Source organism: Passer domesticus, chromosome Z (genome assembly GCF_036417665.1).
Source record: "Passer domesticus isolate bPasDom1 chromosome Z, bPasDom1.hap1, whole genome shotgun sequence".
In the NCBI taxonomy this organism is placed as follows: Eukaryota; Metazoa; Chordata; class Aves; order Passeriformes; family Passeridae; genus Passer; species Passer domesticus.
Genome location: NC_087512.1, coordinates 12,938,560 through 12,954,453, shown reverse-complemented (window position 1 = coordinate 12,954,453; position 15,894 = coordinate 12,938,560). Strand labels below are relative to the sequence as shown.

General features: G+C 35.5%; 1 protein-coding gene across 2 annotated transcripts in view; it reads left to right on the top strand.

Annotated features, from left to right (window-relative positions):
* RICTOR (RPTOR independent companion of MTOR complex 2) overlaps positions 1–15,894 on the top strand; it is a 75,712-nt gene that overhangs the window by 39,597 nt on the left and 20,221 nt on the right. For both annotated transcript variants that reach the window (XM_064405137.1, XM_064405136.1), the window contains exons 15-26: positions 25–105; positions 1,424–1,524; positions 3,023–3,185; positions 3,587–3,688; positions 6,061–6,107; positions 8,884–9,019; positions 9,574–9,773; positions 10,761–10,887; positions 12,064–12,228; positions 12,662–12,738; positions 12,841–12,919; positions 13,775–13,884. In XM_064405137.1, coding sequence (XP_064261207.1) covers positions 25–105; positions 1,424–1,524; positions 3,023–3,185; positions 3,587–3,688; positions 6,061–6,107; positions 8,884–9,019; positions 9,574–9,773; positions 10,761–10,887; positions 12,064–12,228; positions 12,662–12,738; positions 12,841–12,919; positions 13,775–13,884 — 1,388 coding nt within the window. The remainder of the gene's footprint in view (positions 1–24; positions 106–1,423; positions 1,525–3,022; positions 3,186–3,586; positions 3,689–6,060; positions 6,108–8,883; positions 9,020–9,573; positions 9,774–10,760; positions 10,888–12,063; positions 12,229–12,661; positions 12,739–12,840; positions 12,920–13,774; positions 13,885–15,894) is intronic.

Below are 15,894 nucleotides of genomic sequence, written 5' to 3'. Positions count from 1 at the left end.
GTCATATTTTTTTGCTTTCTGAAGGGTCTGGTTGAAGTGATCACAAGTAGCGATGACCATGTATCTGTCAGAGCAACTATCCTTTTGGGAGAACTTCTGCACATGGTAAATACCACTCTATGTAACTACTTGTAAATAGATACTTGCTATTATAGCATTAATTTGTATTCTAAGTTTGAAATATGTCATTTTCATCTGAATAGTGGATTAATTTCACATTATATCTTCCGGCACTTCATAGATTAAAACCAGTATAATTCAGTAGGAAGACTTTTTAGAAAGTATTTAAAGTGCTAGGGGTTCTGCTCCAAGGCTATGTGTAGGTCTGACTCTCACTTTCTTGCCATAGTAGCAGTTGTATTTTTAGGCTGGAACTTTGCAAACTCTCCCATCAGTAACTGTGTTTGGGAAAAGGACCATTGCTAATTTTTGCTTTTCTTAGAATGATGGTCAGTAGTCCTCTGACCAAGTGTGTTCAGCTTTCTGCCTCACAGGGGAGACAGATGAAAATTTTTTCATACTCAGCTTGATGTACTTTTGGCACTCAATTTTACTCATTCAGGCAACTCCGTCTTGGTGCAGTGCTCCTGCTGCAGGGAAACTTCAGCTTCATTCCACTTCAGTGGACCTAAGACAGCTCTTACAGTATCTTCTCTCTCTTAAACTAATCTTGTACTGAGATGATGATACTGTTTTCATAAGCACTCCAGTGCTACATTTTTTTATAATATTATATCCTAGTTTTCTGGTTTTCTGAATACTTTTGAATGGGCATGATCAGTAACTCACACTGGAGTATGCTGTAAAGCACAGGTATTTTTTGATTTTCTGAAGGATGATCTGTTAATCAGATATGGCTACTGTTTCTCAGAAACTGAAAAAAATACTTACCTGTTTATTTAGTGTTTGGAAATGTAAGTAATCTTTTTATCTTCCTGTTCTTGAGTTTCTAAAAATATTTGCAGAGCTACATAGGTTTGTTAAAAGCAGTTAAATGTCTAGTAACTTAGAATGAATAAATCAGGGGGGTTTGTGCAGTAATGCTTTAGTAGAATCATCAGCTTCAATTTGATTTCTGATTTTAGGGTTTTTCAGTACTTTTATGTACATGACATAAGCATATCTCATGCTTTGCAAGTTTTTGTGTATTACAACTTAAACTCCAGTGGAAACAGTATGTATTATAAAACTCTGAAATTGTTTCAAGGTACTTTCTAGTGCAATTCAGGTTGATTTGTTAGATTACAAATTCAAAATGGTGTGTGTAATTATGCTCAGACACTAAGCAAAATGTAATTTTGTTGTCATAAATTTTTTTAAATCTTGTGAAAAGTGGTAGATTCTTGAAATGTTGATCCTAAAAAGATAGATGAAATTGTTGTAATAAGTTGTTCTAACTGGTCCTTTGTTGGGTTTTTTGTAGGCAAATACAATTCTTCCTCATTCTCATAGCCATCACTTGCATTGCTTACCAACATTGATGAATATGGCAGCATCCTTTGACATCATGAAAGAGAAAAGACAGTAAGAATTATATGTTACATTTGAAAGCATAAATTTCTGTCACAAAATGCTATTTTCTCTGTGCTTTATACAATTGAAATTTCCTAATGGAAGAAATCAAATAATTTTATAAATTCATGTCTTTAATATGTATTTCTTCAACTTTATGTTCAGAGTTGGTTTTCTTTGTAGAAGACAAAATGAGTGTGTAGAGGTTTCTTTCACTTGTAAAAATGTATTTGTTAAGGACTCTTGCCATTTCTGATCTGTCTTGTCAAACCAGTGTTTTGATATATAATGTTCTGTCTTTCATTGTGTTATCAGTGATAAATTACAGCATTTTTCTAAACTGCTAGTGTGAAATGATAAATGCTGCTTGTAGAGTACTTCCTGAAAGTGTAATGCTCTTCTGTTTTTTAGTTTTGAAGGTTTCTTATATGTCAGTGGAAGACTTTGCTATGCAATGACAGCATTAGTTTTCAAAAAAGGCATATCTGAAATTTCAGGAGAGGATATTTCACATGGCCAAAGTGCTGGGGTGAAAGAAAGGATAAAGAGCAGAAGACAGATATACATTATCTGGAATTGTTGTCCTTGTTGGCCTTTCTGCACACACCAGATAGAGTAGTAAGAATTCCCATTTCTGTTGAAAGAAAGTTTTTTTTTTTAGAAGTAGTATTTTTTGTTTGAGGATTTTGGAATTGGTCAGCACTCTACACTATTTTATAGTCTGAAAAAACTGTAATCTGTGTTACAGATTAAATTCAAATAATTTAAATAAGTGACCAAATCCAAAGGTATTTGCTTGAAAATAAAATAAAAGCACTCTCCTACACTATGACAATTTTTGTTTATGGGGAAGAAAGATAGACTTAACTCTTCTTTTTTAGACTTCTTTATTTTTATTTGCTCAGTAGGTGGTTTTTTTTCTGCTACCATTATTTTATAATTAACTGGTTTTACCTTGTCAGCTGTCAATCAAGTTACTCCCTATCTTTTCCCAGAAAACAGAAACAAGATTAGGTATATGAAACAAGTTTAGATATAAGAACAGGAAGTGTACTATTGATGCTCCTGCCACCCTTGCAGGGAGGCGGGATGGGGATAAGAATGGATGAGAGACACTTTGTTACTCTAAGTTGAAGCTAGCATTCTCAGCTACCAACTTTACTGCAGGATGTTGATCTACTGTGATATCTCACAATGGAAATCAACTTTAAACTTTCCAATATCCTCTCTGAACTGTGACAGACACCAGTAATTGCAGAGCAGAAGAAAAGTTACCAGTAAGGATAATACTAGAAACTAGTGCTAGAAACTCTAAATGATAATTTTCTGTGTAATTTTGATATGAGACTGACTGGTAGATGTATAAAAATGCGTCTCAAGAAAATAATTTTCTTTGTTTCAGAATTGTTTGTCAGCTCTTTCTCTTGAACTGTTTGCTCAGGAGATGGTGGTCCCCTTTAGTCTGATAGCAATTGCCAAATAGTAATTATAACATTTATGTTTTTATTAGGCGAGCAAGTGCAGCACTCAACTGCTTAAAACGTTTCCACGAGATGAAGAAAAGAGGCCCTAAACCTTACAGCCTCCATTTAGATCATATTATTCAGAAAGCAATCTCAACACACCAGAAAAGGGATCAGTACCGTGTGCAGAAAGACATCTTTATTTTAAAGGTATTATGATAATTCATTTTTCCAACTGAATTTCACCCTGTGTTGTGGAGACTTGCATCCTACCCCTCAAGCTTCACTCAGTGTAATTCAGAATCATTTGTGTGATTCTGTGTAGTATTTTTTTATCTCATTAGTCTTGTGAGTACTTCTGGATACTAAATCGCATTTCTGTAAATTGGGGAATGAAATTCCAATAAATTTTAATGCATTTTGCAACCAGTTGTAAACTCTTACTTTTAGATTCTTAATGCAGTACTCTAACCATACAATTTACCTTCAAGTGCACATTACTGTGAAACACAGCCCTTTTAATGGTTTTTGCATGAGCGGTATTTCATGTGGCAAGACTGAACAAGATGATGCAGGGAAACCTGTTGTAATTTTTCATGTCTGTGTTCCAGGATACAGAAGAAGCACTCATCATGAATCTTCGAGACAGCCAAGTTCTCAATCACAAAGAGAACCTCGACTGGAATTGGAATTTAATAGGGACCATACTGAAGGTGAGCTTACAAAAGATAATATGTTGGAGAAAAAGTCTATTTCACATGTGAGCTTTGGCTTTCTAATATGCATTCCAGAGTACATCTAATAATTTGTTTTATTTCAGGGAATTAGAATCTCCTGGGTTTAGTCAGTGCTGCTGTAGTCTCTTTGTATACAGCCCTTAAACTATATTAAAAAACTCATAGTTAAATTCACAGTTTTCCTAAGAAGCATGTATTAAATGTTTTATGTCTTTATTTATATAGAAATCAACATTATAGAATTAGGTATATTGTCTTTAAAGCTGCTGATACTTCAGACTGCAGAGGGGTACTGCTATGATTCGATTCATAGCAGATTTTTTTAAATAATGTGAGCTGAAAGTTGTAGTAAGAGGTGGGATCTAGATCAAACTTGAGATGCTTAGACGGAACCATGTAGGAAAACTTCATTAAATGTTTTGAACTAATGCAAATACTTCTGTAGCATTGATTTCATTACAGAATTAATTTCTTTTACATCATAAAGGAAATAACTAATGGGGTGATGGGCATTGTTTTAAATATATTTGTATATCTTAAATATATTTAATGCACAGATTTTAAGATACTGCCTCTTTTTGTAAGCAGAAAATATATTTTGCCTGACTAAGAAAACTTTCTAAGTACTTAATATAATCTTCAAACCAAAATTGTTCCAAGATGTCATTCTGTGCATCAAAGCCATCTTTGAGCTGAGTAGCATTCTCTTACTGTCTTCTTTACTGTGTTGTTACAAAGATGGTGAAAGTACAAAAAAGGCTTAATGGTGACAGTCATAATCAAGACTATGTTGTTTTTTTGAGAAAAAGAAAAGAAACTAAATATTTCTGTGCCTTTTTTTCAGGGACCGATAAAGTTGAAAGAGCAAGAATCTGTCTGGTATAAAGACCTGAATATGTATATGACAGTAGCTTTGCTCCACCAGATTTCACTGTTTACAGACTTTTTTACTGCCATTATACAATTTACTGGGTTACTAGATAACTATTATTAGTCGTACTTTTATCTTTGATTCACAATTAAAGATATTATCAGAACACTGTTTTTCAGTATCTCACTGTTTAGTCTGTGTAGTATTTTAACAGTGGAAGCCTTATATAGTAGACCTCCATGTTTTGGGGTTTTTTTAACTGAAATTTGTGTGAAACAGCCAGTTTCTCTGCCATCTCAAACTTCCCCAGCAATGTATTTTCTAGTGTTCTGTCAGAAGGTTCCTAATGTCTGAAAACTGGGAACTCCTTTCTGAATTAGAAGTGTGTGTGTTTTCTGGCTTACTTTTAACCATTTCTGTTCTTGTGTAACACCAGCATAAACTGAGATAATGTTACCAGAGTAGTTGTCTTTAGTCCTGTAATGAGCAGGATCCAGATCCAGTGTCTGAAATGTGTTACCTCATTTGGCTGCTCACCTCCTGCTTGTCTGTTGCAGCCTTGTATCTGTGGAGCATCAGCTCTCCAACCACCTCATTGTGTGCAGCTCAGGTGGTGCCTTACTGCCTTTTTCGCTTGCTCAGCTTGCTGTTTAAGCTGCTAAAAGAGCAGCAAAATGTCAGCCTTGTCTGTATGTGGCACTGTTACATGGTGTAGTCAATTTTACTAATCATTAACTAGTGCCATGTGTGTCTTAATACTGGAATACCAACTGGAAATGTAGAACAGTGTCACATAGATAGGAAAGAAGAATGTTTGATTCACTTTTTTTTCCATTCCTGACAAGAAGATGCTCACTAGTAGCAACAGAAAGAAATCTGAAACCATAGAGACAACAGATGGCTGTAAAAACAGAGGAAAATGTAATGGGAAAAAAGAGAATGTTATTTCTCATGTGGTCCTTCTTAATATATCTTAGAAAGTATCAACAAGGGAGTTTAAATACCATTTTAATAAGCAGCATTTAAGTAATCTGTAACAGAATAATGATTACTTTTAAGCCAAATCTGATGAATATTCAAAACAGCAGCCAAAAATTATTTCCCTGTTATGCATATCAAATTTTTTATTACTTGCAGAAAAGAAACTAAGCAAAATCTTTTTTTTTTAATCAGTTTATCATAGTTGTGGGGGGTTTTTTTGTTTGGTTTTTTTTTTTTTTTCATTAGAACTGTGGTCTTGTACATATAGCATGTGACCAACATTCCCTATCCTTCACAAAAAAAACCTGAACAATTCTTGAGGCAGGCAGTGTGGGCTTTTTAATAAAATCATGTCTTTTTTAAGATGTAACATTAGGTGCAATAAAATTTTTTAATTATTAAGTAAATACAACTGATAGAAATAAGTGAATTTTACTGGCTAATGAAGGACTGATGTACAAGTTTCATATAATGCTATATTTGCTGTTTTTTCTAGTGGCCAAATATAAATCTAAGGAACTACAAAGATGAACAGTTGCACAGGTATGTAAAAGTTATGTAGACTTCCTTTGAAGAAAGAAATTTGGAAAACTGGTTTTTAGTACTGCAATTAAATATTCCCTAGATATATTTAGACATTTCTAAAACCTAATCTATAGATGAGAAGTTGAGGTGTAAATTTGGATAATTGAGTTGCAATATTTGCTTTAAATAAACAGGTGTTTAAGCTTCTTTTCTCTGCACAAATACTTTATATATTTAGTCCCTTAGGAATCATACCACCTTTGCAAATACTAAATTTAATTAATTTAAACCTTAGAAATGTTACTGCTTGCTTGATACATCAGTCAGAAGTGTTTTATGTCAGAGCTTGGAAAATTTTTACCGAGTTAAGTCCATAGCTATTGAGGTTTTTAACTACAGCTTTCATCAATAACTAAGAGGAAATTATTTCTAGTTGCTGTTAATGGGAGGAGAAGCATGTGTAATTTGGGAAGAACAACCAAACAAAAAACCTGCAGTACAGCTCTGGTTCCTTCCATGTCTGTTGTCTGTAAGACATGTTTATTACTTCTGTGCCTGTGTGGTCACAGTGTTACTAATTAGTTTTTGGATATGCCTTTTAGCATATGTTTCAGAAATAGATTACATTATTTTGAAGGATAGGTCAGTACTTGTGGGCATGAAAAGCTGCTTCCTGAACTGGGGGAAAACCCAAAAGATAGAATGTATGCTGAAAGGCTCGTGTGGCTCTGCTTTAAATTTTTACCAAAAAACAGTCAAAAAAAAATCATTTTATGACGTATTTACAGCATAAGCAGTAGTCCCATTGTTATAACCATGATTCAGTTTTACATTTGTATTTTTTCTGGGTTTCCCTGAAATGTTAATTGCCAGTCTGTACTTTAGGGTAAAGGATTATTTTCCAAATATGTGGTGATTTATAACATTGGTTCTCTAAAGCAGTGTCTGCAGTTCTGACTGTGAAACCAGCACAAACTTCTCAACCTACCTGTGTGGGACAGTGTTCCTGTTCCATGGTTTTGTGCTGCACTCAGACATTGTTCAGTGACTCAGTGATTTAACGCCAAATAAATTGGGAAATTTATTATTGAATTGGTGTGAAGCTCTATAGTTCACTGATACTTTCTGCAGAATTGGGAGATTAATGGCTTTAAAATGCTGTTGCTCCTGTTTCATTATAAGTAGCTAAGCTCCAAATCTCTTCCGTTTCACTGCTGGTGACAAAAAAAAATTCTGACACTTTGTTTTTCAAGGGTAAATTATATTTATTTCTCCTTCTATAAATGGATCTTTTTAATGTTAGTGTTGTTGTGATGATCTTACTGTTGTAAAAGTGAAATTCCAGTTTTTTTTAAGATTCCTTTAATTTCATAGACATACAGTTCCTGCAGTGTATGTATACACACAGGATCACAGAATCATGAAAAAGACCTCAAACATCATTGGGTCCAACTGTTCACTTCTAAAGTATGTTTCCAAGTGCCATATCTATGTGTCCTTTAAATCCCTCTGGAAATGGTGACTTCAACAGTTCCCTGAGTAGTTCAAGTGCCTGACCTCTCATTTAGTCCAGAAATTTTTCCTAAAATCCAGTCAAAACTTCTTTGGGGCAATGAAAGGCCTTTTTTTCTCATTCTGTCACTTGTCATCTGAGAGGAGAGACCACCTCTGCCTGGCTACAACCTCCTGTCATGGAGTTGTAAAGAGCACTAAGGTCTCCCCTGAGCCTCCTTTTCTAAAACCAGGATAAACACCCCCAGCTCCCTCAGCTGCTCCTCACATGACTTGTGCTCCAGACCCTTCCCCAGTTCTGTTGCCCTTCTCTGGACACACTCCAGCCCCTTCGTGTAGTGAGGGGCCCAGGGGCACCAAAACTGAATGCATGCATGTTGATAAACTCACATTTAAATATACACATAGATACATATGTGTGTCAATGTATATTTATTGCTAGTAACCCAGGATAAAATACATTTTATTTCACAAAACTTAATTAAGCCCTCAAGTTTCCTTTGTAATTGGTCCTGGTTTGGAGTTAAGCGTAGTGGATTACTCTGGCTTTTTCAAGCTTTTACAGAGTGCAGTTATGTAATTAAGTTTCCTTAATGCCTGACTTATCTGCCTTCTGATGGAACATTTTGTGTTATTTTAAAGCACAAATGCGTGTTTATATTTTGAAGAACTTGTGAGAGGAGGATCTTTGCTAAAGACTTACTCCTGTGGTGCAAAACTCAAGCTACATTGCTTACAGTGATTTTAAAAAGTCTGAGGGTGTGTTAGCAATCAGTGTGTTATGCTTCAGAAATGTTTAAGTGAGGTGTTTGGAAATAGTGTTGCTGAATAAATGAGACTTTTTCATGTCAGAACATGAAAAATGTGTTTTTCCTGGTAGCAATAACTCTAATCACTGAAGAAGGCTCAGGTCACAAGTTTCTTTTTTAAGCTGTTTGTTGGTCTAGATAATACTGTCTTTGAAACTTGCCACAGGGTAAATTACAGCAGAATAAGTTATGAGAATGAAAAGGAAGATACAGCTTCTGAGAGCATAGATATTTTAAGTTCGTTTGCTTATAGTACGCCATGGTATAGAAAACTCTTTGTAATGCACAGTACAGCAGCATCTCTGAAACTGTGTCTGGATAGAGTCACTACCGCCACCTGCTTCTCTTTTGATAAATTTTTAAGATTTACTGCCAAGAAACCAAGTACAACCCATTGTTTCTAGCATCATTTTGTATTGTGAGACCATCCTTGTCATACTGAAAAATAGGCAATTCTGTTTTATTTTCCATAGGTTTGTAAGGAGATTGCTGTATTTTTACAAGCCTAGCAGTAAACTCTATGCTAACCTGGATCTGGACTATGCCAAGGCAAAGCAGCTCACTGTTGTGGGTTGTCAATTTACTGAATTTCTTCTTGAATCAGAAGAGGTAAGAAGTTTTCAGCTATAAGACTGGAAGTAGAATGAGTAGTCTTCTTGAATGCCATCTGGAAAAACCTTAGTTTTTGGTAAAGACTTCTGAGATTTTGAGTGTTAAGTCTAAAATATCAGTGTAATTAAGAAATACAATGTGAAATATTGAGGAAGATGACCATGTTTCCATATAAGTTTTATTAAATACAGCTTTGTTAAATGCAGTTTAGAGTTTGAAGGATTTTTTTTTATTATTCATGCTATGTATAACCTTCCTTTTCAAACTCCTTCTTTTGCGTTAAAGACTTCTATGCCTCAGGTCAAAGGAAAATGTCATTGAATAATGCTTTGCCCTTTTCCTGGAAAGAGAGAAGTAATCCTAAGATGTCTTCATGCTTAGCTCCTTTTATTTGCCTTGAAACTTACTCTTTAGTCTAAATTGTTTCCCAGTCTGCATTTCTGTTTTGTGTCTGTATTGTGTTTGTACCTTGTAAGAAATTTAAATTAGTGAGTTTCAGTAAAAAATGCATTTCTGTTGCTAACAGATGCTATTCCTCTTTATTGTGCTAGGATGGACAAGGTTATCTGGAGGAATTGGTTAAAGATATTGTACTTTGGCTCAACTCTTCATCAGGCATGAAACCTGAACGTAGTCTTCAGAATAATGGGTTACTAAATACCCTTAGCCAGCACTACTTCCTGTTTTTTGGTACTTTATCTTGTCACCCTCATGGAGTGAAAATGCTTGAAAAATGTAATGTTTTTCAGTGGTGAGTGCTTTTTTTTGGCTTGAGTTGTACTTGCAGTGTAGTAGCTATGCAAATTTTAAACTGTGTGAGGGGCACCATCTGAAAAGCTGAAAGCTTTAAGGTTATTTTGGTGTAGTTTGCAAGTAAAGGTACGCATTTTTTTCTAAAGTCTTCTAATCTGTCATTACTAACAAGACAGAAGTGATAAACAGTTTACTTTTTCCTATCCACACCTGTGTGACAGAGATGAGTATCAGGAAGGATTATAGGGTACTGAAAGATGCAGCGTGGGGAAATAGAAAAACAAACAAAACTAAAAACACACAAACCATGATAAAAATGGCAAGTACTATACTATTTGTGAAATGTTGGTGTATGTTGCACTTAAGACTTCACTTCGGTATATTTAAGTGAAGTTTTGCAGCTCAAAATTTTGTTCAGGTACAAACAAACTTTGCGTCCTTTGGAAATAAATTGGCTGGTGACTAGTACTAGTTTATCAACATATAATAAACTTGAAGTAAAAATGCCAGTGTTTTAATGTACTGCTTTTTAACTTTTATTGTTGATTTTGTTGATTTTTAGAAAGCAAGCTTTTTACTGGCTTTAGAAAACATAATATACAATAAAATCTAGACAGTTAATAGGCTAACTTCATGGCAAACTTTATGCACAATGTTTTAAAATGAAGAATTGTTCACAGAGCTTCATGAGCATTTGTTTTTATACTTATAATCACAAATTATGCTGACAAAATTTTTACAGGGCAATTATAAAAGATGTTGGTTTGAGGTTTTCTCCTTCCAGTTCAGTGCGTTATTTCATCCCTATTTGAATTTATAGTTATAATAATTTAAAGTTACTCAGTTTCATACAAGAATATACTTTGTATATTGCATTTATAGTAATAAAAGTATAATTCAAAGTACTTAAGTTTGAATTATTGATGTTTCAAGTGGGTTCAAATGCTAATTTTATTTTCTTCCTCCTTCCCTTCCATGCCTCCAGTCTTCTTAATCTTTGTTCTTTAAAGAACCAAGATCACTTGTTAAAACTGACTGTTTCTAGTCTGGATTATAGCAGAGATGGATTGGCAAGAGTCATCCTTTCTAAAATCCTGACAGCAGCTACTGATGTAAGTTCAGTTCCACTTATATTCCTTTTTACTGCCCTCTACACATTTATTTTATTAGTGAAGATGTATGACTTTATATTTAAGCTGTTATATATGAAAAGGGTTCTTAATTTTGTATTCAGAGAAATTAACCTCCTAGAAGCATAGCTTTTGAGTATGTTGTGAACTTCATACCCTCTATTATATTTGTGCTCAAGAAATTAAGTCCTTCAAATAGAACTTTATCTCACATCAGACGGGGTCTAAAGTCTTGATATGTATAACTAAGTGTAATGTAATTGTTTAGGTCAGTGGCATCTTAAATGAATTGTGAAGGCATTGCTGTCACAAACAGAAATCTGTATTTCTAGCAGCACTAAGCATGTTAGCCTTCTAGTAGACACTGTTCTGATAATGATTGAGGTTACTCAGTGTGTTGGAATGAAGCAGATACTGTAGCTGCTGGAATGAGAAGTTGGTTCAAAAACAGGCATTGGGATTTGTTCTTCTCAATCAAAGAAGGTGGATAGGGATAAAAAATACATGGATTTGGGAGAGGAAACTTGACTTTTAAGGTAACATTGTTAGGTAATCACTGATGTCAGGGAGATAGATGACAACTAAGTTGAAATGCAGCTAGGAAAGAATGTTCATTACTTCAAATGAAGTTGTTTCTGTTGTCTGAGCAGACAGAATGTGTTCTAGAATAGATACAAGAGAGAAAAATGTAGGTGCTAGCTTTAAATGTCTCACTGTATTCTGGAAGAGGAGGACAGATTGAGAGTATTTCTCTGATACTGTCAAAGATATGATGATTCTTATGGATAAAGAGTGGAGTCTGAAAGTAGTGAAGATAGTTGAGGTTGAAGGAATGACTCATTGAAAGACGAAGCTCCCTACTGACTATAATTTTTTTTACTTGCTTCTAAATTCTCTTCAAAAGGTATAATACAATAATAAAAGATGTAGGATTGAACACTTATGATGACCAATTTACTTGTGATCTTAGATTTCCGTTTTCCCATTTGCTAAGATATAAAAAGCTCTCTAATAAACTGTAATTTTAATAGATAAGGTGTGCATCACAGTTGCTTGCTGCAAAATGCAGTAATTGAAAGGTATTTTTAGAAGTTATATATCATTAACTATGTTAGTTATTTTTCTTCCATTCAAGAAAATATTTTCCTTATTTTACAGAGCTGCAGGTTGTATGCAACAAAACACTTAAGGGTGTTGCTGAGAGCTAATGTAGAGTTCTTCAGCAACTGGGGGATTGAATTACTGGTGACCCAGTTACATGATAAAAATAAAACTATTTCTTCTGAGGCACTTGATATTCTAGATGAGGCCTGTGAAGACAAGGTGAGCATCCCTTCTCTTGTTAACCTCTTTTTGGTATGCTGCTCTTAAGCTCTTCCCCACCCCCTTCCCTAGTAGCAACAAACAGGCAAGAAGCTACTGATGGTTTCCTTTTTGAATTGTCATTGATGGACTTTAAATAGTTTATAAGACCCCTTTGATGAAACTACTGCAATATTACTTACAAGAAAACATAGACTTCTGGATTATGCCTGTATTTAAATATGAATTGCAAATTACTTTATTCATTATTCTTCTTGTGAAGTAATTTATATTTAATGACAGAAGATACCTAAAATTGATAGTACTGGGATTAAGTTAGCATTTGATACTTGTGAAAAACTTGCTGTTTCATTGCAGGCAGCATGTTATAGTTATTGCAGTTTTCAGAATTATAATAGTAGTCAAATACTCTTTGTGTTCTAAATTATTTTAGGCCAATCTTCATGCCCTTATCCAAATGAAACCAGCTCTTTCTCATCTTGGAGACAAGGGTTTACTTCTACTCCTAAGGTAAATGTTGAATGTGCTGTTTGATTTCACATTGTGGAAGCAAATTCAGATTCTGGGAGTTGTTTAAATTAGAATGTTAACTATGATTTTTTTTTTTTACAGATTTCTGTCCATCCCAAAGGGGTTTTCATATCTAAATGAAAGAGGTTATGTAACAAAACAGATGGAAAAGTGGCAAAAGGTAATGCTAAGAAGAAAATGTTTGCCAGATGTTAGGAGGAATGGTGTAAATATGCAGATTTAGAATAGGGATTCTTAAAAATACGTGCCTTTTAATGTACCTGTAAAGCTTGTGCAAATACATTGCATCAGTGACATAATGTTTTTGCTAGTAAAGGTTGACAGAGACTTACAGTTCCATAGCTTCTCTGTACATACATGATTTTGATCTGCAAAGACCTTTATATAATTTTGGTATTTCAGCAAATATTTTAGGAGTGTAGTGACCTTCTAAAATAGGTTGTTGTGGAAGGTCGTTATCTAGAGAAGTGTGCAAAGTAATGCTGCTTTTCAATATACCTGTTACCTCTGGTAATTAAAGTTAGACCTAGAGCTCATGAAGACAGAATTGGCTGATGCTGTTAGGAAGTAAAGAGGAACACAAGAGCATTAATAAAAATTCATTATTGTCATAACTTGAATAAAACTCTTCATATGTTATTTTGGTTTTGTAATTGATTATAAGACATTGGTCTCATTCCTGTTGGCAACTTTTTTAGTTGTTTAAGTGTCACTTCTCAAGGAGTACTTAAATGCATGATCTATTGAAATTGAGTGTGTCAGATATGAAGTATTTTTCTTCCTTTTTTTAACAGATTCCCTGAAATAATTATGAAATCAATTGTTGAATTGTTGACTTGCAAATTCATTATATGTGTGAAGTGCATTCATTTTCTTGAGCCCCACCTTCAGATCATAAAAAAATTCAGTCTTTCTTAAGGAGCCTTCCCCAATTATTTCTTCTTTATAAAGTCACATGCTATAACACCATCAACCACTAAATATACTGTGTCAACCCTCCTCTGCTTTCTTAAAGGAATATAACTTAAAATATGTTGAATTGATTGAAGAACAACTTAATGAAGCACTTACAACATACCGCAAACCTGTTGATGGGGATAACTATGTTCGTCGGAGCAACCAAAGGTAAATTTGGGAAAATGTGTTCTGAGGTGCAAGCTCGTGGGACTGATCAGGAGAGCTGTAAACTGAAATGTATGAGGAAAAGGGGTACCAACAGGAGGATTTCAGTTTACTACGCTTCTGGAGCAGTACATCGGCACAGTATGAGAAACACACAGGACAAACTGGATGCATTGCTTAGCTCCCAGAGTTTTAATATAATTTATTTCAGAGCTTTTATATAATTAGTTTTAGAGCTTTTAGAATTCATTTTATTAAGACTTGGTGGAGTGAGTCCCATGACTGGAGTGCTGGAATGGAGGGCTACAGGCTTTTCAGCAGGGATGGGCAGATGAGTATGTCACTATATAAGGAAGAGTTTTGATTATACAGCCCTAACAGTTAGTGGTAATGTGGTTGAGAACCTCTGGGTGAGGATTAAGGGGATAGAATACAAAGGAAGTGATGTAGTGGTGTCTGCTACTGATTGCTCAGCCAGGATGTTAGTACTGATGAGTCATTCTGTAGACAATTAGGAGAAACTTCTGGAAGCTCTTCAGTAGCTCTTGTTCTTGTGGGCTTCCTGTGGAAGATTTCGACTGCCAGGCATCAGCTGCATGTAATGTAATGCAGTGACAAGCAGCCTTGGAAATGCTCAGTAGGAGAAAGTCTGTAGGAGAGGTACTCAGTGAGCCAACTAGGAAAGATGCCTTCCTCAGCTTGCTGTTTGTGAATGTAGACGTAGGGGAGGTGCTCTAGGCCACAGTGATGATGGCATGGTTAATTTTAAAATTTTCAATGTAATGAGAAAAAGCACAGCAGAGTTGCTACCCAGGGTTCAGGAGAGCTAACTTGGGGAGCTACTTTAGCAGACTACATTTTTGAGGCCCAGGAGTCCAGAAGTTCTGATCTGTCTTTGGGAGGTACCTTTTAGAAGGACAGGAACAGGCAATGCCATGGTACTGTAAGTCAAGCAAGTGGGGCAGAAGACCACCTTGGCTGAACAGGGACCTCCTCATGAAGCTCTAGAGGAAAAGGAAATTAAATGATTTCTAGAAGGTCACCCTTCACAGGAAGGACTACAAAACTGTGATTCACATAAGGAGAAAGAAGGCACAGAAAGCCAAAGCTCATTCAGGACTGAAGCTGAGCAGTGTTCTGTCACACAACAGGAAAGAGGAGGTCTGGAGAAAACACATCATCAATTCTTGCTGAAGATGGTCACCTAACTTACAGCAATTAAGAAAAAACAGAGATGAATTAAAATTTTATGGGTTTTTTTGTCTCAGTCTTTAGCAATATTGATAGACCTTAGGCTGTGTGGTTCTCTGAGCCAGAGGTCCACAGATGTGGAAACAGTGGCTTTCTGTTTGTGGACACTTAACATTATACGGGACCATCTGTATCAGCTGAATGTTCACCAGGTCATGGGGCCTGCTTACCACCAGGCTGAGGGTTCCTCATCAGTACTAGCCCACCAGTACTAAAGGAGCTAGCAGATTTTGTGTCAGGACCCATCTCTTATCATCTACCAAAAGTCTTGTGAATCTAGGGAATTCCATGCTGACTGGAATCTAGCTAGTTTATTCTAGTTTGCAAGAAGCATATAAGGGAAGACCCAGAGAAGTACACACCTGTTAGTCTAGCCTCAGTTAGTGGGGAAAAATTATGTAGAAGATTATACTGGATATAGTTGAAAGGCACTTGAAAAACAATGCAGTCATCAGGCACAGTTAGCATGAGTTCACAAAGGGGAAGTTTTCTTTAAGTTGTTAGCCTTCTATGGTAAGGTCACCCAGCAGGGTGAAGGGAAGGTGGTGAATATTGTTTTGTTAGATCTTGGCAAGATTTCTGATGCTGTCCATCACAGCATCCTTCTGGACAAGTATTTTAGCTGTGGGATGAGCAGGTTGATGTTGTAGTGGGTGAAGAACTGGCTGAGGGTCTGAGCTTAAAGGGCTGCAGTGAATGGGGCAACATCTGGTTGGTGACTGGTCACACCAGTGGTTGTTCCTCAGGGCTCCATTCCAGAGC